This window comes from Psittacula echo (genome assembly GCF_963264785.1).
Source record: "Psittacula echo genome assembly, chromosome: Z".
Classification (NCBI taxonomy): domain Eukaryota; kingdom Metazoa; phylum Chordata; class Aves; order Psittaciformes; family Psittacidae; genus Psittacula; species Psittacula echo.
The window spans coordinates 83,878,331-83,903,049 of NC_137742.1; the positions used below are offsets into that span (position 1 = coordinate 83,878,331).

Sequence of the window (24,719 nt, forward strand, 5' to 3'; positions counted from 1 at the left end):
CACAGGTCAGAATAACCGAAAACCTCACAGTCATGGAATCCCTCAGATCCATGGCCCGGAGGATATGGAGATAAGCCTGTGGTCCAGCTCCCTCCTGCTTTACTGCTCTCCCACTGAGCACCCAGGACATGCTGTGACAGCAGCTCCTTCATGCCCACGAAGCAGCAGAGGCAGCTGCCGGCCCCAGCTGTTGCAGCATCCATTCTTGCATCTCAGCTTCATGTGTGCAGGAACCTTCCACAGGTGAACTTGCCACCCAAGGGAGGAACAGTCAAGCTCTGAACAAGTGGGTTTTTTGCTTAATAGCCAGGCTCTGTCTGCCACCTTGATTTGATGGTAAATACCCAAGAGAAGCGTAGAAAGTGCTCTCCTCCCTGCTAACAGTACACAGCCAGGCTGGAGCACCCAGACATGGTCCCAGACTACTGTGAGAGGATGCTTTCCCCCCTGCCCTCCACTTATGGGCCCCAGGAGCAGAGTGTTCATGTCTTCCCACCCATATGGCAGGGATGGCACATGGTTCCCAGAGAGCTGTCAGAGCCACCGGGGATACCTGTGGTCCTAGAGGTGCCCACGCCACAGCCAACTCAGCTCATCCGCCTGCCTGATGCCCACAGCTGCTCAGCAGGCGTTCCCAAGGGAACTGAGAGATCCAACACTCTCCCCCCTACCAGGGCCATGACTTCTCCCAAGGAATGTCTGACAGCCCTTCACTGACTTAATGATGAGCCCTGGAGATGTGACAAAGGGACCCACCATGGAAATGGCTGCTCTCACCTCAGCATCTTGTTTCCTACAGGCTTGCTCTGGCTCAGACTCACTCACCAGAGAAGAGCTGCACCATGGACATGATGTGGCCAAGCCAACCTGCTAAGCCAAGGCCATAGCCTGTGCCCAGTGGGATGGACAGCCTCATGGGGGAAAGGACCAGAAGCACCTACTGCATTTCAGCAAGACTAGGGTCCCAGCACCTGACCTTATCATCATGGTTTGGCATCACCTGGATCTCAACCTGGGAGAGGAATTTGGGCAGGACAAAGGGAATTTGGGGTGCGAAAGGGGGAACAGACCTCATAATCAAAATGAAAAAGAAAAAAAAAAAAGGATGAAAACCAAACTGCTGTTTGCAAATAAAGAGTTGAACAAAGGGTGAAGAAGCCAAGAAGATCTTACCTTACAAAAGTACAAACAAAATAGCTGTGGAGGGGAACGGGCTGAGACATAGCTAAAGGCAATCTGTAGGTAGGCTAAGAGGAAGTGAAGATCAGCAAAAAGCCCAGGTTAACAGTCTACTTTCTTCCTGGACCCAGGAAGACAGAGGAACAGCAGCCCTAGAGAGCTGGGCTTATCTCCTGACAACATCCATACCGGCTCTGGCCAGCCAAACTCTGCCCAGCACCTCCCCAGCAGCATCCTGTGCTTGAGCTGCCCTACAGAGCATTCTCAGGTCTGGTCACCAGGTCTTGAAGACACATGCAACACAAGCTCCAGCATGGTGACCCTCTTGGGTGCTGTGAAGCAGTGAGTGATGCCAGAGGCTGAGCGGAGGCAGCAAGAAGCCTGAAAGTCTCTTGAAAGAAATGTCAAAAGGAAAGTGCAACACATGTGAGTAAAACATGTTTCTACTCTGCACAAGAAGTTTTGGCCACAACTGCTCTCTGGTTTGAAAAGGAAACACCAGCAGTTGGCAGAGCCCTTGGTGGCTGGCAAGCCCCTGCTTCCCCACGCAGCACCACACTCCTGACACCCATGTGCCTCTGGCCATTTCCATCACCTCTCGGGTCAAAACAGGACCCAAAGCCACAGCAGCAGAGATCGACCTACTGCTTCCAACTAGACAATCTCCCTGTAAAAACACCCCTGAGGCTCTTGGTGACCACTTGGCAGCCCGCTCCACATGGGTCCTCCACCAGTCAGTACCAACGTCTGGAAGCAGAAGCCGACATGGGTTTCTACTGGATTTGAGCAGCAAACAAGAGAGTCACCACAGCCAGTCCTACTTAATGATGCTTTAATGCTGCACCAAGATGTTTTTGAACCTTGAAGCACCAGCTCACAGGCACCAATTGATGACCTGCATTTGTCCCCACCAAGCTCCCCACAGCATCTCTTTTCTCCCAGGTATGGGGCTCCACATCCTAAGCAGAGCTCGAGCTCCTTGCTGGGTACCAAGGGCTTTCCCAGCTGTGCAGCTTGAGGAGAACAAACAGTCCACAACAGTCCCTGTGCTCAGGGGTATAAAGAGGATGGGATCCACCAGCTCTGTGGCCAGCGCATGGTGCAGAGCTATGCCTGGGGCACACTGCCGCTCTTCTCTGCCCCAAGCACCTGAGGCTGTCCAGCCACTCAGGCAGCCACCGGGGCCCTGGGGAAGGAAGAGAGCAGGGAAGAGCCACGAAGGGGCCATGCCAACAATTCCTCCCACCCCCTCCCCTCTAGCCAGCAGCTGCCCCAGAAAAAAAAAAGCCACAAAAGCCTCTGGGGCTTCAGCAGCCTCCATTTCACACCCTGCTCCTAGTAAAGATGAGCTGCTCTGCAAGCTCCAGCTCTGGGCAGTGATCCTGGCTGCTGCAGAACCTCTGGCTTTGTGGTAACTGTGGCAGCCATGTGGAGCTTGGGCAGGAGCAGAGCGAGGGCTCAGGTGGGTGCCAGGCTCCCCAGCTGGCTCTGGTCCCATGCAAACACCCTTGGTTACCATCAAGCCCTTCTCTAATGATAGAATTAGTGTTCCTTGGACTAATTTTTACTCCTACAGTAAAGCATACACTGAACTTGCTACATATTAAACAGCAAAAACCAGCTATTTAGAACCAAAGAGATCTTTAAAAAAAACAAGGTATCGCTTTTTTTGTTGTTGTTTAAAAGATCCGGTATGACATCAAGTTAAACTACACAGTATTTTTAATGTGTATTAACAAACTGCTTTAAAAAAAAAAAAAAAGGCAAAACAAGAAAAAAGGAAATAGAAACACAGACAGAAAACTCGGTAAGAAGTTCTACATCTTTGAGGCAGCATGAAGATAACCATCAGTCCCTCTTCCTTGGGCAGCACAGAGCAAGGTCTGCTTTAACTCACTTAAAGCTGCACATGAAGACTGAGCCCCAAGGTCAGACCTATCACTGAATTGTCCCCATCCCTCCTCACCATCCTCGAAACAAAAGTCCTTCTCCACCTTTTAGATAAGTGTCCCCAGCCAGCAAAGTGGGCATTGCTCAGCCCTCTACAAGGTTCATCTTCCTATATTTGCTGTGGACAACATTTATTGACCTTGTTCTCACCACCTGTGCAGCATAAGGGCAAGTTACTGGCTGCTGCTTACTAATCACACTCATCACAATATTCCTACCTCACACAATGGCCAACAAACAGCACAGAAGAGCTGAGGCTGGCAGGGACCTCGGGGAATCATCTTGTCCAACCTGCTTGCACAAGGTCAGCTAAAGCAGGTTGTCCATGATCACATTCAGCAAGGGCGTGAGTATCCCCGCAGATGGATGTTTAACACCTTAATGTCTCCAAAGACAGAGAGGGAAAGGCTGATGGTCAACCTAGTGAGCACACCTTCAATCTCCAAGGCATCTAACTGGCATGTAACAGGTCCCGCAGTCATGAGAATCCAGCAAATTCCTGCAGAGGAAAACACCTGAGGCTGCATCAACTTTGCTAGGGGAAATTTATTTGTAAGTGATGTTTACAAGAACTGTGCAAAACCTGAAAAATACAGAAGAGGTAAAGAAAGAGTAAATGGGTAAAACAGGACTCCCACAAGAGGGGAAAAATGCACTCCTTTACCACTGCTGACCCTCCCCTCCCTCTAGAGCCCAGCCTGCAGGCCAGGATGGATGCCCCTGGCTTGCTCTGGTTCCCTCCAGCAAATCACCCACCAAGCTCCTGGCAGCATGGGTTCCTGTTGGCAAGGGTAACACTTCTCAAACTGTAGGTTATTAGTGGTGTTCTCTCAGCCTTTACTGTTCGAACTGCCAGGAAGGCTCTTTGCTGGATGCTCCTGGGGGGATGCTAACAGTGCAAAGGGCCCAGGGGCTGGAAGGGAGTTTTGGCAGACGAGCCAGGTCCTTCAGGAAGTAGGCTCTCAGTCATGAGCAGGGCAGGGAGACCCTCCTTGCCACATCTGCTGGTAGCGGCACAGCGCTTGCTACTCCTCTCCGTGCTGCTGGCAGGGATGGGCAGGCTTGCCCCAGGACCCTTGCAGGGTGTGACAGCGAACGACTGCAAAAGCAGCAACGCCAAAGTGCTTTTTGGAGCTGTGCAGCCCCATGGCTTTTCCCTTTCTACACTCTAGAAAGAGGGAGAGCAGGGGAGGTCATGGCAGTCAACACTAACAAACTGAAGCGGTCCTTGCAACTGAGCTTGGATCAAGAAAGGTGGAAGCTCCCCCAAGCAGAAACTTGCTACTTCCTCGCTAAGCTCTCTCTGCCCTTCTCCTAAGCCCTCTCAGGAGGAGTCACCCAGCCCTCAGCACCAACCCCATCAGGCAGGGTACAGAAAAAAGGCTGCATGTGAACGGCTGGTGCCCACAGTTGAGCTCCCAGCACTGGAACTGCAGGTACAGCTTGAACTAGGCAACTACAGGCATTGCTTTGTCTCCCCACCTCCCTCCTTTCCTCTCCACCCCTTCGAGCTTTTCACATCGTCAATCGCCCCTGTAAAACAAGTGGTGTAGCAACCACAGAGGCCAGGGGAAAGTTCACCTGCCTGACCTCCCTACCCCTCTACCCCCAAACTCTGTTTACAACCGAGAAGAGGGAAGGGGGAGGCTGAGGCTCCAGAGCGTCACATGCAAGCTGCAAGCCACCAAGGGGCAGGAGGCTCATGACAAGCAGGCAGCCACCTGGTAAGCGCCCTCGGTCGTGTGCTGGACACTGTGCTCCTGCAGCAGGCCCAAGTCCAGGAACCGCTCCCCGCACCACATGCACTTGTACTGCTGCTCCCGGGCATGCACACTATGGTGCTTGTTGAGGTGCTCGCGCTGCTTGAAGGCCTTCTCGCAGGAGGGGCACTTGTAGGGCTTCTCACCGGTGTGCACACGCCGGTGGCGCTGCAGGTCTGAGGCGTACTTGAACCGCTTGTCACAGTCAGGGCACTTGAGGGGTTTCTCACGGGCTGGGTCGCAGCGGTGCTGCACGAACTCGGAGGAGGAGAAGAAACGTCTCTCGCAGAGCGTGCACTTGAGGGGCTTCTCAGAGCAGTGGGCCAGCTGGTGCTTCTGCAGCGCTGAGGCTCGCTTGTAGGACTTGTTGCATATGCCACACTTGAATGGACGTTCTGCGTTCTGCACACACTTGTGCCGCAGCAGCTCCGAGGACTGGTTGAAGCCCTTCTGGCACACGTTGCACTTGAAGAGGTTTTCTATGCCGTGCACGTGCTGGTGGTACACCAAGTGCGAGGGCTGCACAAAGCCCTTCTCACACAGGTTGCACTTGAAGGGCTCCTCAGCCTTGTGTGTGCGGCGGTGGCGCATCAGCGCGTACTGCTGCTTGAAGCTCATCTGGCATAGGTCACACTTGAAGGGCCGCTCCTCACTGTGCGTGCGCTCATGCTGCCTCAGGTCAGATGGGCGCTTGAAAGCCTTCTGACACTCACCACAGCGGAAGGGCCGCTCCCCGCTGGGTGTGCAGGGGTGCTGCAGCAGCTCTGACGACTCCTTGAAGTGCAGCTCGCAGACGTTGCACTTGAAGAGGTGCTCCCCAGAGTGCGCGTACATGTGACGCACCAGGTGGGAACGGTGCTTGAAGGTCTTCTCGCACACCGTGCACTTGTAGGGCCGCTCTGAGCTGTGCGTCCGCTTGTGGTGCACCAGGTGGGACGACTGGCTGAAGCTCTTGTCACACAGCGTGCACTTGTAGGGCTTCTCGCCCGTGTGGATGCGCTCATGCCGGGACAGCTCCGAGAGGTGCTTGAAGGTTTTCTGACAGATGGAGCAGCTGTAGGGCTTCTCCGAGGTGTCAAGAGGCTGCAGATGCTCTGCCTCAGGCGGCTTGTAGGTTTTCTCACAGATAGAGCACTTCATGGCGTTGTTGTTGTGGACGTTGTGGTGCTGCGCCAGCGAGGTCAGGAGGGAGAAGCCCATCTTGCAGACACCACACACAAAGGGCTTCTGCTCCATCTGGATGCACTGGTGTTCGAGAAGGTCAGTGGCCTGGTGGAAGACCTTCAGGCACTGGGTACACTGGAAAGAGCGATCATGGCCTGGCAAGCACTGGTGCTCATGGGGATTAGAGAGGTGAGTGAGGTCATGGCCACACACCCCACATTTGTGGGACAGGTCTCCAACCTGGAGGGAGGCGTGCTGGGGGTGCTGCAGACCAGTGTCTGGCTGGAGCAGTATGCCGTAGACAGCACAGCCCAAGGAGCTGTCAGTGCTGGGCGGGATGGAGTGCTCTGTGAGAGCGGCTGCCCCAGCGTGGTGCTGCTGCGGTGGCTGCGGTGGTTGCTGCTGTTGCTGCTGCCAGCTTTCTGACATGCTTGGGGAAAAACACAGGATTTCAGCAGGGACAGATTCAGCTTCTTGGTGGAGAAGGTTCAAGCAAAAACAAGAACTGAAAGTACCCAAGATCCTGAGTTCCCCGTAGCTGATCTGCTGAAGTCAAGGACAGAAAATCCAGCCGACAGCCAGGATCCTGGGAAGCAAAGAAGTGACTGAGACTCCAGAGCCTCCTCCTCAGATCAGCTCAAGTTCTTTGTGGACTGATCTGGTTTGGCTTTTTCCGACAAAAGAACAGGAGGCAGAAGCAAGACAAGAGCAGGTCCTTCTCCGTGCTGGCTGCGATATGCTCACATTTGGGAAGGTTGAGGGAAGCAGCCCAGGGAACAGCTCTCTCTGCAAGGAAGAGTACAGCCGGTGTCAGGTCTTAGAAGAAAGATGGGCAACTCTCCAGTCAACCTCCTCCCACAGTTCGCTTTGAAAACTCTCCTGTATCCCTGCAAAGCTGCCAGAAGGCCAGTTTGGAGGAGCTGACAAGAACCAGAGTCCCCCTTACTGCTGGGCTAAGGATGACTGGACCTGGGGAGGGTCAGGCTCTGCTCACACACAGCCAGGCATGTGTTTGAGCCATGTGCTCTCTAGACAGGCAGCACAACTGCCCAGGTCCAAGTCAGCAAAGCCGCTACCCCAGCTGCTGTCAGCCACTGGATCTCCTGGCCCCACTGGGGTCATGGGCTGAGAACACCAGTCTCTGCCCAGGCTGAGGTACACCAAATGCTGTACAGTCAAGAAGCAACCTGATCAGATTTTACAGCCATCAAGGCAGATCCCAAGCTGACCCCACCCCAGCTGAAACACCCCTGTGAGGCAGGTCTGCTCCTCCTGCCGCTTGGATATCGGGCACATTACCCAAGGGACGTATGTAAGAGATTTCCTCTGCTCTTTCTGGGCAGCACTTGTGGACTAGGAAGAGCTGGAACCAGGGTGAAGGCTTGCCTTCACCTTGTGGATAGGATATTATCCTATCCACAAGGATATAATAATACATATATATAACATATATATATATATAACATATATATATAACATATATATATAACATATATATAACATATATATAACATATATAACAATAGGATATTATCCTATCCACAAAATACAGAACCCACAGGTATCATGCACAGCACCTGCTGTGAAGATAAAATAACTGTTAAAGGAGTAACTCAGCTGAACCTCCTACCAAAACATGGAACAGAAGTACACTGGAGCTGAACATCCTACACCAGAGCTGCTGCCTGGTCTTACTGCAGAATATCACAGTTCACTAAAAAGTTCCAGTCTTTCTAGAGATGCCCAGAAAAACCTGGTATAAACTTAAGAGAAGAGTAAAACCCACCAGTGAGCAGCAGAGGCAACATATCTCAAGCCAGAGAAAGGGTCCAGTCTTTGGCAAGAAGCAGCCTGCGCCATGAGTTCCTAACCCACATCAGAGCACAGACAGGAATGAGTCAACCTACATGCCTCTACCCAGGCTTAAGTGAAACCTGGGTCTTCTAGGAAGGTGTTTGTTGTGTTTAAAACCAAGGGATAATGAGGACCAGAGAAACTCACTTCCCACCTCCCCAGCTCTGAGACTGGATGGTTACCTACAGCTTGGGGAGCTTCTGCCTATGGGGACTTGCAAAACAGTATTTTGACTGCCAGCACAATTTTGGACAGTAAAACGCCTAAAGGTCCCATCACCACCCTGCCAGAACGCAAAGATCTGCTCTTTCTCCTACACAGCTCACCTTGCCTGCAGCCATGGGCCGGCATCAGCAATCCCCAGCACGGAGCTTCATGGGATGGATACAGAGCTTCAGCTCGGCTGCCGCCCTCCCCCTCGGGCAGCGTTAACCACGGCAGGAGCATCCCAGACCCATGGAGGAGGGGGAGAACGAGGAATACCAACCTTGGCTTACCGAGGGTTCGGCACGGGTATCCGAGCCGGCGCCAGCTCCGAGCCTAACTCATCCCTCCGTGGGAGGTGGGAAGCGACAACCATTCCAAGAGAGCAGACGGGAGCGCAGAGGTACTTTCAAACTGGAGCAGCGGCTCGCGGCACGGCCTGCTCCGGCATGGTGCTGCCCGCTCCCGCCTCCCACCGGCGGGCCAAGGACGAGGCCGCCTCAGGGAGCGTCGCGGCGGGCCCGGCGTCCGCGGGGGCGGCCGGGGAGCTCGGAAGCCAGCGGCCGCTGCAGCCCGCGGCCAGGCCCGTCCCGCAGCTCGCCTCTCCCCATGGGACGGCTCCAGCGGCCACGCCGGCCTGCGCACCGGCGCGCTTACGGTGCCCTGCGGCCTGTCCCGCCGCCGCGCTGCAAGAAGCCCCACGCTAGGCTGGGGTAGGGGGTCCTTCCCCGCCCCGGCGAGGCCCACACAAAGGGTGGCGGCGACGGCGGCCAAGCCCCCAACCTCCGACAGGAGGGAGGCCCCTGGCAGCCCGCTCGCCACCGGCGGGGCCGCGGCCTGCACGCTCCGCCCAAGCCCCACGCCGGCGTGGCGACGAGAGCCGGGAAGGAGTGACGGAAAGAGGGAAGGGGGCGCCGGTGCCGGAGGCGCGCAGACGGCTGCCGCGGAGGGAGGGAAGGCGCGATCACAGCGGGCCGGACCGGCCGCGGCGGCGGCGGCGGCGGAGGAGGCGGGGCGAGCTGCAGAGGCTGCCCCCTGCTGGGCCGCGGAGACAACAGCGCCCCCGCCGGCACCGGGACACCGGCACCGGGAGAGGGGGTCACTGGCAGCAGCGACCCGGAAGGGCCCGGCAGAGCCATGAGGGCCGCGCTGGTGGAGTACAGCAGCTCGGAGGAGGAGGAGGAAGAGGAAGGGAGGCACCGGGGGGGCGGCGAGCAGGGGCCTTCCAGGGCTGGGTGAGTGCAACGGGAAGGGCCCAGGGCGATGGGAGCGAGCGGGGCCGGGTGAGGACGTGCGGCCTTCATCCTCCTCGTCCTACAGCGCTGTGCGGCACCGCCTGCCCCTGCCCGCTGACCTGCCGGGCGATCCGGAGCCGGAGGAGGCCGTTACCGATGACAGTTCCCGGCACGGCGGCCGCGTTCGCAGCTTCCCGCACGAGCGGGGCAACTGGGCAACCCATGTCTACCTGCCTTGTAGGTGATGGCGGCCCCGCGAGCCCCCGGGGCAGCCGGTGTCCGGCGAGGACGGCAGCCCCGGGGAGGGGTGGTGGTGGGGACGGGGACAGCCCGTGTGTGAGCGCGCTGCCCGCAGACAGGGTGCGGGAGGAGTTCCTGGAACTACTGGAACTGCTGGTGTACCGCGCCCGCAGCCACGTCCCGTCGCTGTCGGCGATGGAGGAGTTCCACCTCAGCCTCTCGCAGTGCGTGGTGCTGCGCTACCACTGGATACAGCCCTTTGTGAGCGGCCTCAGGGCGCGCCTGGCCGCCTTCCACAGGTACGAGCCTTGCAGGGCCGCTCCCTCCAGCCCAGGCCTCTGGGTGCAGCGGCACCCGTAGGCCTCTCTGGTGCCGATCCCTACGGAGCTCTCAGCGGCGGGATCTGGCAGCACAATCACGGCTGCCCTCGGCAGGAGGCGGTGGTGCTGTGCCGTGCTCTGCCCCACGGGTCATTCCTGGGGCTCCGGAAAGCTGCAAATCGGGGGAGTTAGTCCGAGCCCAGGAAGCTTCTGGCTTCACCTGTTCGGTCCCAGTGGGGCACACATTTGCCTTTATCTTTCCAATGCTCGGTAGAAATCCTGTCCCCTCCACAGGATTTTTTTCTCTCTCTTCTCTTCCCTCTCTTCCCCCCCCCCCCCCCCCCCCCGTTTTTCTCATTTTCCTATTTTTGTTTTTTTCCTCTTTTCCCCCGACTTTTTTTTTTCCCCTCCTTTTTTTCTTTTTCCTTTCTTTTTTTCCCCTTTTTTCTCTCATTTTGTCTCCCCATTTTTTCCTCCCCCTTTTTCCCATCTTTCCCCCCCCTTTTATTCCACACTTTTTAACTTTTTTTTTTGTTACTTTCTCATTTTTTCCTTCTTTCCCCAATTTCCCCCCCTTTCCCTCTCCTTTTCTCCTTCTCCTTTTTATTCCTCTCTCTTCCCCTCTTCTTTTTTCTCTCTTTTTTCTCTTTTATTTTCCATCTCCTCCACTCCTCCCTTTTTTTTTTTTTTGCTTCCCCTTTTTTTTTTTTTTTTTTTTTTTTTTTCTTCTACCATCTGAAACAGGTTCTTCCTTATTTCAGGTTCTTTTGTGTAGCTGACCAAGTGAAGGTTTACACCAACCAGAACAAGACCAGGTGAGTGAGTAGCAGTGCAACCTCTCTGCTTGCCTGGGGAGGAGGCAAGCAAGGTGCTGGGTGAATAGGAGGCATCACCCTGCCTGTCCCACAGTGACAGGGCTAAGCCGCGTGACAGAGCAGTACATGATCACCTCATCCCCAGAGGTCTCACCCCGTTCCCCAGCCACTTGCACAAACATTTAGCTCCAGGGCTGATTCTCTGCCAGCCTTTGGTCACATCAGCAGTGGGTGAACCTGCAGCCTGGGGCGGCCAGAGCTGGGGCCACATCTTTTAGCAGCAATGCTGGTGCTGAAATTGTAGTGCAGGTCTTTCAAGAGCTGGAGTGAAATGGCTCAGACAGTGCTAATTCTTGTGGGTGTCAGCTCAGAAGCCTGATTCTGACTGAATGCAATTAAGTAGTTTAAACGTCAAAGCAAAGGTGTTTAAATTGTGAGAAGTTGCTGAATCTAGTGGGAATGGCAGCCCACGATAGTCATGGGCATGAAGAAGCGGATCCTTAGTCTTCCCCTCCCCTCCTGGAGTCTAGAAAGCATCATCCAGCCAGTCCTCGAGGAGATACCTCTCTCATCTCTCCAGCTTGGTATGTCCCATTGCCTTCTTCCTCTCCCACTGTAAAACCCCTCCAGCAACTTCTGCTTTTTGACAGCAGCTCCTGCCCAGGCCCATGCCTTGCTGGAATTTCCAGAGAGTGCATTCTGTGCCTGGAAAGTGAGTTTTTGTGTCCCAAATGGTGCTGAATTAGTCTAGTAAGCCTGTATTGTGTATCACCCAGTCCCGCTTCTCCCTGCCACTGCATCTCCATTTCTTTTTTTCTTCAGAATATGATCAGTTTCCTTGAACACTTAAACCTGGAATTCCTCATTTTATCTTTCGTTAGGGGGTAGGGAAATTGCCTGGTCAGAACTCAGGGCTAAGTATGCTTTCAGCTGTGCTTCCTGCAGCATGAGAGCATGCTTGCTGTCTCCCTTTGCCTTCTTCTAGGACTTTTATTGGCTTGGAGGTCACTGCTGGGCATTTCCAGCTGCTGGAGCTGGTCTCAGAGGTGGACAGAATTCTGGAGGAATTTGACCTTCCTACGTTCTACAAGGTGAGGTGTCTTCCAGTACTTTCCTGCCGGTCTGGACATGCCAGCTGGTTCCCTGTGAGAGGCCTTTAAAATGTTCACCTCAAATAAAGAGGCACAGGGAGGTTACACACTGAAATGGTCTCCTCTGGGCTGTTCATACCTCACACGCTGGACATGATCTTGCTGAGAATAGGACTAGTGAAAGTCATAGCAGCCTCAGAGCAGCCTTCCAGTATCTGAAGGGGGCCATACAAAGATGTGGAAGAGGGACTCTTCATTAAGGACTGCAGCGATAGGACAAGGCGTAATGGGTTCAAACTTAAACGGGAAGTTCAGTGAGGGTGATGAGGCACTGAAATGGGTTGCCCAAAGAAGTGGTAAATGCTCCATCCCTAGCAATGTTCAAGGCCAGGTTGGACAGAGCCTTGGTCAACATGGTCTAGTGTGAGGCATCCCTGCCCATGGTGCAGGGGATTGGAACTAGATGATCTTAAGGTCCTTTCCAACCCTAACCATTCTATGATTCTATTCTATAAGTCTGTGACTTCTGTATCATGCCCTTTGCAGGCGAGTAAGGATGTTAACTGTCTAGTGGCCTCTTGAGAAACATGTCTCCGTGGCAAAGGGCCAGAGCAGACACTCCGCTGTGCATGGAAGTAGGGTTGTCCTAGGATAAAACAGGCTTGGGGTGAGCACTGCAGTGATGCTTATGCCTCTTCCTTGGGCAATTTCTTGAGGCATCAGTCTAGCCTTTTTGCTTGGTGCTAGCTTTGAGGACAGGTTGTGGAATTTGAAGGGCCAGACCCTGATTTCTCTGTCTCCAGTGCTGAGCAGCAGTCTCTTGTGTACTATTTGGAAGCGACCCACCTACCCACTGCGGGACTGGCCATGGGAGGTTCTCTGTGCAGTTGCTGACCGCAGGGAGGCTGAGAATCAGCCTTGCCCGCTGGTGTCCAGAAAGGCTGGGCTGGGGGAGTGCAGGACTCAATTCACCTCATGCACTGTCCACATCAGCTCTGCAACTGTTGAGCTGGAAGAGGGGGCTCCCAGCTTCAGGATCCTCCTTCCTGTGTGATCCCAGGCAGGACAGCATCACACCAGATCTCCCACCATGGCTCCATCCCTTGAGCGGAGCCTCCTTCACCCCTCACGATCCAATCCCTGTTTTGCTTTCAGGACCCATCATTCCACATCAGCTTGGCCTGGTGCGTCGGGGACCTGTCAGACAGGCTGGAGGGGCAGTGCCTGCAGGAGCTCCAGGTACGACCCCGCACAGCATGGAGAACAGGGGAAGAGCAGAGCTGGTGTCCAGCCAAGGGCAGAATTGTTCTCTTCACTGAGCAAGACAAACTTCACTGGGTTGGAAGAACTCACATTGATTCTGGGGGCAATTAAGTTAAGTCACCCTCCAGAGGGAAGTCAGAGGCTTCGGCCACAAATGGCCTCATCTCTGACTCGGTTGAGGGAGGGAGCTGCTGACTCTGTCCTCTGGCAGATCCACCCTCCTGGTCCTAATTCCTGCATCTGTTTTCCAGGACATTGTGGATGGGTTTGAGGACTCCGCATTCCTGCTGCGTGTCCAGTGGGAGCAAATACACTGCAAGTCAGGGAACAAGTACTTCTCCTTCCCCTTGAGGTAGGGGCCCTTGGGACTATGCATGTCAGTCTTGAAGAGTCTGATATTTAACCAAGGATAGATCTGCAACGCAGCTCGGAGCCTTGTGTGCTCTCACGCACTTCCCATGCTCCTCTTGCCTGCTCAGCAATCTCTGGGCCTCCAGTCAGGCTACTTCCAAGTCTAAGTTGCTGGCTAAGAACTGTGTGTTTGTAGCAGGTTACACCCTCACTGCTGTATGTGCAGCAGTCAGCACTGGTGGTTCCAGCCATCCCACGGTTGCTAGTTTTGCCAGTTTTATAAACAAAGAGAAAAAAATCTCTATAAGATGCCTTGTGGGAAGGAGGAAGAAGGTAGCGTGGGAAGCTGTTGCTAAAGGGAGAGTGTCTTGCATTGTTGTAAATAGCACTGCCATGTTGCCAGGAGGCTCTGAGCCTGCTTTAAGTAGCAAGAGGCAAGGACATGGAGCCGGACTCTCTCATCTGAGCATCTCCCTACTGTAAGCCAGCTTGGACAAGTTCCTGGGTTGCGTTGTGTGTCCCTCTCCCACTGATGCTGCCTTTACAGAGAAATGTCAGTATTTGATCTTTTTGCCAAACAGCAGAAGATGACATCTGGATGGGAGAGGTTGGGAACCCCTTGTGTTTCGTTGCTCCAGGCTGGGTCTAAAACAAGAGCTTTGATTTAAGAGGGTGAGTGCTATAAGCCCAGGACTTCGGAGGCCTGCTTCTCCAGAGAGGCTTGCTGCCATGTGGTCATGGGGTGGAAGCTCCTGCCCAGGCTCCATGCTTTTTTCTGGTGAGAGCAGCAGCCCCAAAGCCGCATTGACCATGGGGATGGCAGGCTGGACTTTGTCCCTTGGGAGAAGCTCCTTTTCAATCCTTTTGTTCCAGTGGGCAGTCAGCTGCAGCCCCAAGGAACTTGGAGCAGGATCCCAATGTATTGCCCTGAATCTTTCATTCCTCATCTGTCTGATGAAAGACCCCAGGACTTGTGAGCAGTAAAAGTCTGTCTCATGTCATAAAACCATTTCTGTGGTGTATTTCAGATGTTTCCTTTCAGACACACCCAACTCCTGCAGACTTAAGGTGGGGCAATGGCTGCAAATGCTTCTGTGCGCTTGGTGCTTGCACACAAGGAAGCCAGGGGCTTTGTGGCCATGGGAGTATCTCAGCACACATCATGGTGTCTGCCAACACTCATGCAGTAACTGGTTTTCCAAATCATCAAATCATGGAATCTCAGGCTGGTCTGGGTTGGAAGGGAGCTTAAAGCTCATCCAGTTGCAACCCCCTGCCATGGGCAGGGACACCTTCCACTAGACCAGGTTGCTCCAAGCCCTGTCCAACCTGGCCTTGAACACTGCCAGGGATGGGGCAGCCACAGATCCTCTGGGCAACCTGTGCCAGGGCCTCACCACCCTCACAGGGACAACTTCTGCCTTGTATCTAACTTGAACTTCCCATTTAAGCGTGAACCCACCACCCCCTGTCTTACCACTACAGTCCCTAACGAAGAGTCCCTCTCCAACACTGGCCCCCTTCAGATACTGGAAGGCTGCTATGAGGTCTCCACACAGACTTCTCTTCTCCAGGCTGAACAGCCCCAACTTACTTAGCCTGTTCTGAGGTTGGGATGAAGCCATGTCCCAAACCTCCATTCTAGCTTCCCAAGCTTTGGGATGGATTTTGTGGGACTGGGGGTCTGCCATTGCTGACTCCATGACAGCTGGGGAAGGGGTCCCTGTCAGAGCTGAGGCCCTTCCTATATGCCTTGTCATAGGCCAGGTCCCCTCGTACCCGGGGGAACTCCTCAGAGTGCCGGTGTCGCCCGCCAGGGCTGGAAGGTGGCTGAGGCCGGCCGAAAGGAGTTGAAGTGTCGGGGTGGAGGCCCCAGCCCTGGGAGCTGGGGACTGGGGGTCTCCAGGAGCCGGAAGTGTCAAACGGAGGGGGATGCGCCGCGTGGCTCTCGGTCTCCGTCGCCATGTTTTTGGACTGCGGCGCCTGCGGCCGTACCAAGGCAGCGCCGGGGCGGGGCGCTATGCCTGGGGCCGTACCACCGCCGGGCGGCGGTGGGGGAGGGTAGCGAGGCAAGAGGGGGGGATATGGAGCTGACCGCACCACTAGAGTAAGGCCGTCTCCCCTTCCCGTCCCCCCATGACTCCGCGCTCCCTTTGGCACTCCCCGCCACTTCCCCTTCCCGCCCCGCCTCAGCGTTTTACCAGGACGGGTTTGCCGCTTGTGCGCATGCGTGAGACTAGAAGCGTTGATTGGCTTAGAGAGTAAAAGGGATCGGGGTGCTCTCTGGCCAATGGGAGCACGGCGCTGGCTCCACGTGGGGGGCGTGGATAACGCAGGGGGTGGGCGGCAGAACGTCCCCTCAGAGGTCGCGCCCCGTTGATTGGTCAGAATTGACCCGGTGTCTCGAAGTGCTGTGCTCTGATTGGTGGAGCGCCTCGCCAGCTGGGGCGGGGAGCTTGGAGGGAAGCCCCGCCCACCCCACTCCGCTGATTTCCCCGCCTGTTCTCCCCCCCCCGGCGTGCCGCGAGGGGACGGGGGAGGGGAAAGGCCGCGACGTGAGCGCGCGACCCTGTCCGCCATTTTGTAGCGAAGCGGCGGAGGCGAGAGGATAAAAGCGTGATCGGTCGCAACCCGCTGCCCGCTCCGGATCTTGAGGTGAGCGCTGCCCGCTGGGTACAGCGCGGCCTCGGCTCACGGCCCGCGGGTGCGCTGCGGGCGGGCAGCACTCCTGGGACAGCGGGGGCCTCGGTCCCGCTCTGGCCGTAGGGGGGGCGATGTAGGCCGCGGCGGGACCGGTAGAAGGAGCGCATTCGGCCCCGCAATGTTCGGGTGCTAGCGGGGCAGCCCGCGGGACGCCTGCAGCCCGGCCCGCAACGCTCTCGGCCCTCCGGCCGCTCTCAGCCCGCGTCTGGGAGGCGGGAGGAGCAGCCGAGCGAACTTTGACGGTCTGTGCCTTGGCCCGGGGCGGGAGCCGCCGGCGTTGGCGGGTCCGTGGGTGCAGGCCGCGCGGTGATCTGTGCCGACTGGCATGGAGCTCCTCAGCTCTGGAGCTGTTTTCTGCTCCCCGTCCGCTTTCGTGGCGTTGACCGTGGCAAGTGGAGCTCTGGGAGAGTCGGGAACGGGCCAGTGCTGCCCGTGCCCGCGCACGGTTCGGTGGCTTCTTGGGAGATCGTCGTTGTTGTCACCCAGTGAAAGCCGGCTGTAAAAAGCAGTCTGTAGTAAATCACTGGTGACCGAGCTTTCCTGCAGACCCTATGGAAAACAATGCTTCTCAAGGCTGTCCTCCAGTTCAGGACAGTCTGCACAGTAAAATGGGCTTGCTTGTTTCAAGACTATAAATAACAGGAGATGTATTGTTAGAAATAGCTCCTTTGCAATAGTTCCCTAACCTGGAGTAGTACTGTGTTCCTTTTCTACAACCTTTTTACTCTGGCTAGGCAGTCATAGTTAAATTTCAACAAACCATGAACAGTTTGGACTGTTTCTGCAACAGAACTGAGAGAAAATGAAGAAATAAAACACATAGTCTGTGGGTTCACCAGGAGCTTAGACTGTTTCTGAATCCAGTTGTTGGAAGGAACAGTGACATCTGTTCTCAGTGGAACTATTTTTTTAAGCAGGTAACAAAACAGGTATGACACCTGGCAAGTCATTCCGAGTGTACACAACTAAAGTGTTTCCTGTCCCTAGGGCAACTACGTTGGCATCAACTAAAATTACAGGCAGGAGTAGTCCAGGTGAAGTGACGTTGGTAGTAGACTTTTTTGCCCTTGCTAGACTTCTTATTGCTTTGGGTATTTCTGTATTTATGATTTTCAAGTTTGCTGCTGTTTGTGCTATTGGCCTTTGTGTCTCCAAATCAAACTCATAGCAAGCTGCAAGGGAGTTGGAACTGGATGAGCTTTAAGGTCCCTTCCAGTCCAAACGAGTTTGTGATTCTATGATTCTATCTACCTGTCTCTCCTCTTCAGAGACATACCTACTCTTTTTTATATTTCTAGTATAGTGATCCTAGATACTCACTTTAATTGATGCTGAAGTGGGTGCTGATGGTGTTCAGATGGGTAGGTGAAAGAGAAGCTGTGCAAAGAAAACTTAGGAAAAATGGACATTGAAGCTTTGTGACTTGTGATGGTCATTGCTGAATTGTGCTGGGGATTCTTATCATTTTACCATGGTTGAGGACAGCACTGTTTTAGCCAGACTTCTCTTTTGTTTTACAACCACCTCTACTATATGAATGCTGCCAGTCTCCTTTGCTTTTTGACATAGCATTTAGCTCTTCTAAAACATGTTTGGATGGGACAACAGTATTAATCCTTTGAGAACAGGCCCCTGAATTTTCTTCACTTCCCTCCATGGAACTTTATCCTGCAGCATTTGACTGAAGAGAAAATGGGAAGTGAGAGTTTCTTGGGTTGTGGTTTTTTTTTTGTGGACAATCCTAGCTTAAGATGTGAACGTGCCTGCAGCAGCCATGTCATGATTGATGCATGCCTGATTTAGTTGGGATAGGTTCCAAACATGGAACTTAACTGGCCTTAGTGTATGAGAGCAAACATATCTACTCCGTTCAGCTACTCTCTGTAAACAAAAGTTACTGTGTCTAATCATCATTGTGGCTTCCAGCTGACTGGAGTTATGTGCGTTTTTCCAGTAAATGGAATGTTCCGATGGCTTTTCTACATACAAACTCCTAAATTTGAACCCATCAAATTATTCAGGAGCTTATTTTACTGTTCATGTGACTTACACTGTAAGGCTTTTCTTTCTCTAGATTTCAAAATTATGGACATCCTGAAATCTAACTTAGCTATGGTATTACTTCCTGCAGACCCCATGGAAAGAATGCTTCTCAAGGCTGGCCTCCAGTTCAGGACACGCTGCCTGAAAAAATGGCCTTGCTTATTTCAAAGCTAGAAATAGCAACAGATGCTGTATTGTTAGAAATATCTCCTTTGCAATAATTCCCTAACTTGCAGGAGTATGATGTTATCTTCATACTGTAAGGCTACTTACCTTTCCCCCTTGGACAGCTTCTCACATGGGGCTGCTTTTTCCATGAGTTCTGTTCTGGGTTTGAGAAGTGGGTAAGGGAGCCTGTTTGGCAGAACAGGTTTAAAACAGTGATACTTGAAGCATGTTTCATACGATGATTTTGACAGCAGTTTAGAATCTACTTAGCAAGCATGTAGCTACATCTGTCACTGGAGGTGTTATATCCTCCACATGCAGTACACATGGTCTAAAGTGTTCATGCCTCCTGAAACCCAGTGTGAGTTGTTACTTACCTCTGTAAAATACGCAAAACATCCAAAACTCAGTTTGAAGTAATTTTGAAATTACTTTGTAAGGGTGTTTCTGAATTTCTGGAAGAATTCAGGTTTATTGTCTTCAGCAGCAAGGCTTAGTTACTCCTAGTGCTGTCCTTCAGGTTAGTAGAGTGTTTTTGTCAGACCTTACTGCTTGTTACATGTTGTCCCTTTCTATTTTGTGATTTTTGTATTCTTGCCTAAAGATGTGTCATGTTTATGTTCTAATAACAAAGCTCTGCTGTTGAAAAGAATCTATTGAAATAGATGCCGAATGTTTTGCTGATGGCCTTTCAATTTCCTTAGAAAGCTTTCAGGCTGTGTACTAGTGTAGATTTTGGTAATTATTTACTATGTCTTAAAAACCAGCTGTATTGCCCAATATGAAATCTTAATATTGTAAGAGCTCCTGAGTCCCATGTCTGCTGTCTTATTCCACAGATGTATCATAGTATCTGTAGTTGAAAGTAACTAATTTTGTCAGCAAATCTACATTTTTGTGGTGAACTCTCTGGGTGAAGACTTCCTTTGCTAAACCTGGTAAGATGGCAGGTTTGCCCCATGGACTGGAAGCTGCTTGAATTACTGAGGCCAGTGGAGGGAGATTAATTCTCACTAAGAATCTATGCATCTAAAAATAAAGTCTGCTTTGCATAGCATTCATAGCTTGTTTGATCAGTGTTGTAGTAATTGAATTTTAGCCTCGCGTTGGGTGACCTGAGAGGTACCTGTGCATTTTTGCTTTCCTGGCAGGGCTTCCTGAATTACTCTGATTTCATATACTGTTGTAAGTTAGGTGCACCGTTTGAACCTTGGAAATGCTGTTTGGTGCTTGAGAGCTGTCAGGTTTTGGTGTGTATCAGGATACATACAGTGCAAACTATATATTTAGAACATAAATGGGAATCTGCTTCCTTCAGCTGTTGTTTTGTGTCCTGAAGTCTCGATGTCTGCTCAGGCTCTTGTTCTGCTTCCTTGGAAGGGAAAATCCAATTTTGACTCCAGTTTGGGTTGTCCAGTGGCACTGACAGATTTTGCAGTTGGAAAGTGGTGAACTATTGGTGTCCTGCTTCCATGCAGTTAAAGCATGTTGAGATGGTAGTCCTGCTTTTCTTGGGAGGAAAGAACAATGCTGGTAGGGGAGTGGTGTCTGTGTGGCAGCTGGGAGGATCCCATTTAGACTGAGCCTAACTCAAGGATTCAAACACCTAAAAACTTGATTTTTGGGTGTAGGTGTGATTACTGTGCTGTTTGTATCAGTCTGAGAAGCAATACCTGGAGAAATGGGTTTCTTCTTAGGGGCCTGAAAGACAAACTCTGAAACTTCTGTTACTGCTTTATAAATGGCCAAGTTTTATCCTGAGTTCTTCAGGCTGACAGCTGAAACCTGATGCTGCCGTAGGGACTGAATTCCCCTCACTAGCTGCTTGTGGTGGCTTTGATAGCTGCAAGTACTGCGGCACAATAGTCTGTCTGCTTCATTTTTAACAACTGCTCTTCAGCAGCTTTAGATTGGTCTGGTATGTTAAACCTTGCCAGTAAGAACATCTTGGAAAGTGTGCAATTGCCAAGCCCAGTGACACTTTCTGGGTTATTCCAGAGAGGAATAGAGTTATTAAAAAAAAAAGAAAAAAAATCAGGTACTGTGCTGCTGAGAAATCTTGTTAACTTTTGTGCCTCTCCTCCTCTCTACAACCTGTGTCACAGTCAGTGGGCTTTTAAACCTGTATAGAAAGGTAATGAATTACAGCTTGTCAGAGGTACAGAAAAGAAATGGAAGTTTTCTGTAATTCTTCTTGCTGCAATTTTAAGCATGCCCTTAAATTCTTTCAGAGCACAACTACCTTGTCATTGAAGAATGCGTTTAATATTCCCTTTTGAAAATGTCTTTTTCATGGGATTCAAGTTTTCCTGTGCTAGCAGGAACTTACATAGCTTCTAGGAGCACACAGGGTTTTCTGTGGCATGTTGAAATCCTGGAAGTTGGTTGATGATTTGACTTATCTTACCTGTGTTTTTATTTAAGCTAATAAACTTTGCAAAAGAGCAGAATAGTCTTCGCTGCCTGTGACAGTATTTGCTGCTCCTGATGTTTTGAAATGTAGGCAGATGTTAAATAAGCTTTAGTTCTAAGTATGAGGGAGTGAAAACCTCTGTGTAAAGAAGAAGAGAGGAAGAGTTCTAGTTCTATCCAGCACAGCTTCTTCAGCTTGCCTTGGTGCTGCTCCTCTTCTGCTCTTGCAGAAGCCACGCTGCTGCAGGGCCTGCTTTGAACTTACGCGCCCTGAGCATCACGTATGCCAAGTTATCACATCACCTCTGTGATCAATCTCAATGATGAGGCAGAAATCATGGACTGGTGGTTTTGGCTGTATAGCCAAGACAGTAGAGCGATTATTTTTATCCTGAAAAAGGGATCTTCAGACTCTTAGGCACAAAGCCTAATGACCTTTGTGTTTTGATCAAGTAGAGCTTCAAAACAGTGACTCTCCAGCTTGATGCCACCTGTGATAAATTACAGTGCTGCTTCTCAGAGCAGCTTACAGTTTCCTTTGAGACTTCTTAGACTGTTGGTTATGCTGGACTTGCTCTGGGATGTAATTTTACTGCATTGACAATCTGTGATTTAAAGAGATGTCAAGTGCCAAGTTTTGTGTTGTCATAGAAATTTATTAAGCTGGCAAGCTCTGCTGTTGTAGCTGGAGAAGCTGTTTTGGTATAAGCCCCGTGTGGGGGCTAGTTTGTTGTGGTTCCCTGTGTGTGCTGCTCATTCACAATTGCTTGTTTTGTTGTGTACAGTTGAGTGCAATACTGCTTTGGTGGCAAGGCAAAATATTGCAGAGATGCTTAAAAAGCACTTTTTTTAAAATAAACTTGATTGATGCTTTGAATGATTCTGATCTCTGATTGTTGTTGTGTATTGTCTAGTTCATTCTGCGTCTGATTTTCTTTCTCCCAGTGCTGGAAGGGTAGTTACACTTCTGAGAGAGCTGTTTTATTAGCTCTTACAGCCTGGCAAAAGGCAGAAACCAATAAATGTAGGTAGGTAGTGTGAAAACAGCTAAGTTTGTGTTGTGAAAACTTGATAGTACTTCCCTGTGGACATAGTTATTTCAAATGGCTTCTGCATTTATCATGTCTGAATTACTAGTTCCTTTGTTAAACTTTATTTTACTTGTTTTGCCAAGTTAGCTTGGAAGCAAAAGAATAAGAGAAAGCTGTGATGTTGCTACAGAACTTAAATTTAATGTAATGCTGTCTTTCAGGTACCATGTTTCAGAACAGAGGAAAACAACTGAGAAAGAAGAGCTGAAGAAAGTAACACAGAACCAGATAGAGGCTAATCGGGGAAAAAAAAAATTAACCTGTCTCTGAGGTGACTAAAGGGGAATAATGGTGATTTTGCGCCGGGCTCGGCCGCCTGCTTCCGCCCCAACCAGCAATGAATCTTGACTCGCTCTCGCTGGCCTTGTCTCAAATCAGCTACCTGGTGGACAATTTAACCAAGAAAAACTACCGAGCCAGCCAGCAGGAAATACAGCATGTAAGTAGACTAATGGTACTGCAAAAGAAACTCTGGAAAGAAGAAAGTTGGAGTGTGAAATGGAGTTTTGCTTCTCGTTTCGATTGTGCTCTGTGGTGGTGGTGTGTGCGTTGCTGTGCACTGTTGTCTGCAGTGTTGAGAATTGCAGCTCATGTCTCTGATACTCTTGGTTTCATCTCTCAGGTCTTGGAATACCGCAGCTCAGAGCTGAGACCACTGTTAACTTTATAGTTGAGTATTAGACTTAACTGCTGCTCTTGGAAGGTGATATGCAAAACTTTCCCAGCTCCTTCAGGTGAAATCTTGCAACTTTTGGACATTCCAAAGAACACTGATTGGAAGAGGAAGGAAAACATGCATTTACTGTTCAGAGTTGTTGCCCTAAAAGCATGAGTACATGGATACCTACATCTGAATGTCTGAATGCTTTCACTTTACATTGCATGGAAGGTTTTTGATCCTCATCTCACTGGATGAAGCATGACTTGGTGGTGAAGCCAAGCTGACTGTCTGGGCCCTGGGTTTTTTAGAAGGCAGGTAGGGTAACTGCAGACTGAAACCCAAGTATCTTAAGATCTGGGCAAGAATTCTGGTTTAACTGACCCTTTTAAAAATAGCTCTGAGTAGCAGGATGGACTGAAAAGCTTTATCCACAGAGTTGTGCTTGTGAGGAAGTGAGTGTTACTGAGCCTGTTTTAGAAATTGGTTTAGTTCAGTTCCCAGCAGACAGCTGGGCCAGTTAAATACTTTTTTTTTTCCCTTACACTGGTGCAGTCCTGCAGTGATTTGCATCAGATTAGGAGGCCAGAGGGCTTATGCAGAGTGAATTTCTGGTAGCAGCTGACTTCTTTAAAAGTGCATTCATTACTTACCTTGAGGCAAGGGGGTGATTTCAGCAATATTCATGCTTAAAATGATCTGGTAAGCCATGGAGATGGAATACCTTTCTTGTTAGGCTTCCATGCTTTTGCAAATTCAGTGCTTGCAGGGAGCTCACCTGAGATCACTGTTGGTTTCAACAGCCCATTTGTACAGCAAGGTGTGGCTTAGCCATGACTTGCAGATCTGTCAGGAGCACTTGCATAAAGAATAACAATGATTTGGGAGAAGATAGTGTTGATCTGCCATTCAGTTGGAGTGTAGATCTCTAAAATGGGACCAGTTGTTCCTTATCCTTCATGGCAGGCCTCAGGCTCACTGTGGTGAGAGATTGGAAACTGGTCTGTGGAAATGGCTCTTTTGTGTATGTTTGGTTATAAGACAGATACAGGATTTCAAGACTAAACTCTTAAAAAGTCTCCATGATGCCTCTTTTTCCTTTTTTTTTATTTTTAAACTTCCTGATACTACTTTCCTTCTGTGGTTACTAGTACAATTTTTCCTTAGATAATTGAAGAGATTATATATCCATGCTTTACTTCTTAGTCTGAGAGTACACTGATGTAAAGATTTGACATAATTCATGCAGTTTTACAAAGCTTGTATCTAAGCACTTAGTGTACGTGTAAAACTGCTTGGAGTTGTTCTTGTCACTCACCAAAGTGTGCATTTAAGTACATCACTCTCAAGCATAACAGTGGCAAAGCTTGAGGTATTAATTTCTGCCTCAACATGCTTTCAGTAGTCATTTAACATAGTTGATGTTTTAAAACTGCCTCTGCTCTGGAGACAGGCTGAGAGAGCTGGGCTTGTTCAGCCTGGAGAAGAGTCCAGGGAGACCTTAGAGCAGCTCCAGTGCCTAAAGGGGCTACCAGAAACCTGGAGAGGGGCTTTGGATAAGGGCCTGTAGGGACAGGACAAGGGGGAATGGCTTTAACCTGACAGAGGGACATTGAGGTGAGGTCTTGGGAAGAAGTTCTTCCCTGTGAGGGTGGTGAGGCCCTGGCACAGATTGCCCAGAAAAGCTGTGGCTGCCCCATCCCTGGCAGTGTTCAAGGCCAAGTTGGACAGGGCTTGGAGCAACCTGCTCCAGTGGAAGGTGTCCCTGCCTGTGGCAGGAGTTGGAACTGGATGAGCTTTAAGGTCCCTCCCAGCCCAATCCACTCTGTGATTCTTTGATTCTTTCAGCTCTCTCTACAGGAAAGCTAGCAATTCTCATTCCAGTTCCCTGGAAAAGCTGTTATGTGAATGTAGTTAAGAGTTGAAAGATGTTACACTGCACTTCAAGCCTTCTGTTTCCCTCCTCCCCATATGTTAAATTTTCAAATTATTGTCCATTTGAAGTTACTTCTGTGCAAGGAAGCAGTATAATTCTGATGCCAAAAAGTTGTTTTGATGGCTTTAGTATGTGTAGTTTTCTTCTGCATCCATCTGCTTTGATGAATTCGTCTTGGTCATAGCACCAGGTAGCTCCCTAGGAGATTGATCCAGCTTCATGCCACTCCTGTTACCACATCTAAAGCTTCATATTTAATTGGGGTTACCTCAACAAATTGCC

General features: G+C 51.1%; 3 protein-coding genes across 12 annotated transcripts in view; 2 read left to right on the top strand and 1 right to left on the bottom strand.

Moving 5' to 3' along the window:
• Positions 1-2,238: 2,238 nt before the first annotated feature.
• ZNF319 (zinc finger protein 319) lies at positions 2,239-9,068 on the bottom strand. Of its 3 annotated transcripts, XM_080637470.1 has the most exons (3): positions 8,395-9,068; positions 6,569-6,839; positions 2,239-6,483 (listed from the first exon to the last, which is right to left on the bottom strand). In XM_080637470.1, the coding sequence occupies exon 3, from the start codon at positions 6,480-6,482 to the stop codon at positions 4,830-4,832; it is 1,653 nt and encodes a 550-aa protein (XP_080493596.1). In that variant the 5' UTR covers position 6,483; positions 6,569-6,839; positions 8,395-9,068; the 3' UTR covers positions 2,239-4,829. The 3 variants fall into 3 exon arrangements, with proteins under 3 accessions (XP_080493596.1, XP_080493594.1, XP_080493595.1); XM_080637468.1 differs by having other exon boundaries at positions 2,239-6,839; XM_080637469.1 differs by having other exon boundaries at positions 2,239-6,839; positions 8,234-9,068.
• Positions 9,069-9,187: 119 nt separating this feature from the next.
• Positions 9,188-14,432, top strand: USB1 (U6 snRNA biogenesis phosphodiesterase 1). 2 transcript variants are annotated; one of them, XM_080636914.1, is made up of 8 exons: positions 9,188-9,346; positions 9,432-9,583; positions 9,702-9,885; positions 10,668-10,721; positions 11,707-11,812; positions 12,968-13,051; positions 13,327-13,427; positions 14,008-14,432. In XM_080636914.1, the coding sequence occupies exons 1-8, from the start codon at positions 9,249-9,251 to the stop codon at positions 14,015-14,017; spliced, it is 789 nt and encodes a 262-aa protein (XP_080493040.1). In that variant the 5' UTR covers positions 9,188-9,248; the 3' UTR covers positions 14,018-14,432. The 2 variants fall into 2 exon arrangements, with proteins under 2 accessions (XP_080493040.1, XP_080493041.1); XM_080636915.1 differs by having other exon boundaries at positions 14,011-14,432.
• Positions 14,433-15,952: 1,520 nt separating this feature from the next.
• The window catches only part of CNOT1 (CCR4-NOT transcription complex subunit 1), a 59,206-nt gene continuing 50,439 nt past the window's right edge, over positions 15,953-24,719 (top strand). For all 7 annotated transcript variants that reach the window (XM_080636906.1, XM_080636907.1, XM_080636909.1 and 4 more), the window contains exons 1-2: positions 15,953-16,081; positions 22,005-22,282. In XM_080636906.1, the coding sequence (XP_080493032.1) occupies positions 22,181-22,282 (102 nt within the window). In that variant the 5' untranslated portion in view covers positions 15,953-16,081; positions 22,005-22,180. The remainder of the gene's footprint in view (positions 16,082-22,004; positions 22,283-24,719) is intronic.

What these genes read in the sequence shown, in the direction of transcription:
- ZNF319 (XM_080637470.1), bottom strand. Translation starts at nt 6,482, where the DNA reads ATGTCAGAAAGCTGGCAGCAGCAACAGCAGCAACCACCGCAGCCACCG.
- USB1 (XM_080636914.1), top strand. Translation starts at nt 9,249, where the DNA reads ATGAGGGCCGCGCTGGTGGAGTACAGCAGCTCGGAGGAGGAGGAGGAA. An exon ending in AACCCATGTCTACCTGCCTT is followed by an intron (nt 9,584 to 9,701) that starts GTAGGTGATGGC and finishes CGCTGCCCGCAG; the next exon opens with ACAGGGTGCGGGAGGAGTTC. An exon ending in ACCAACCAGAACAAGACCAG is followed by an intron (nt 10,722 to 11,706) that starts GTGAGTGAGTAG and finishes GCCTTCTTCTAG; the next exon opens with GACTTTTATTGGCTTGGAGG.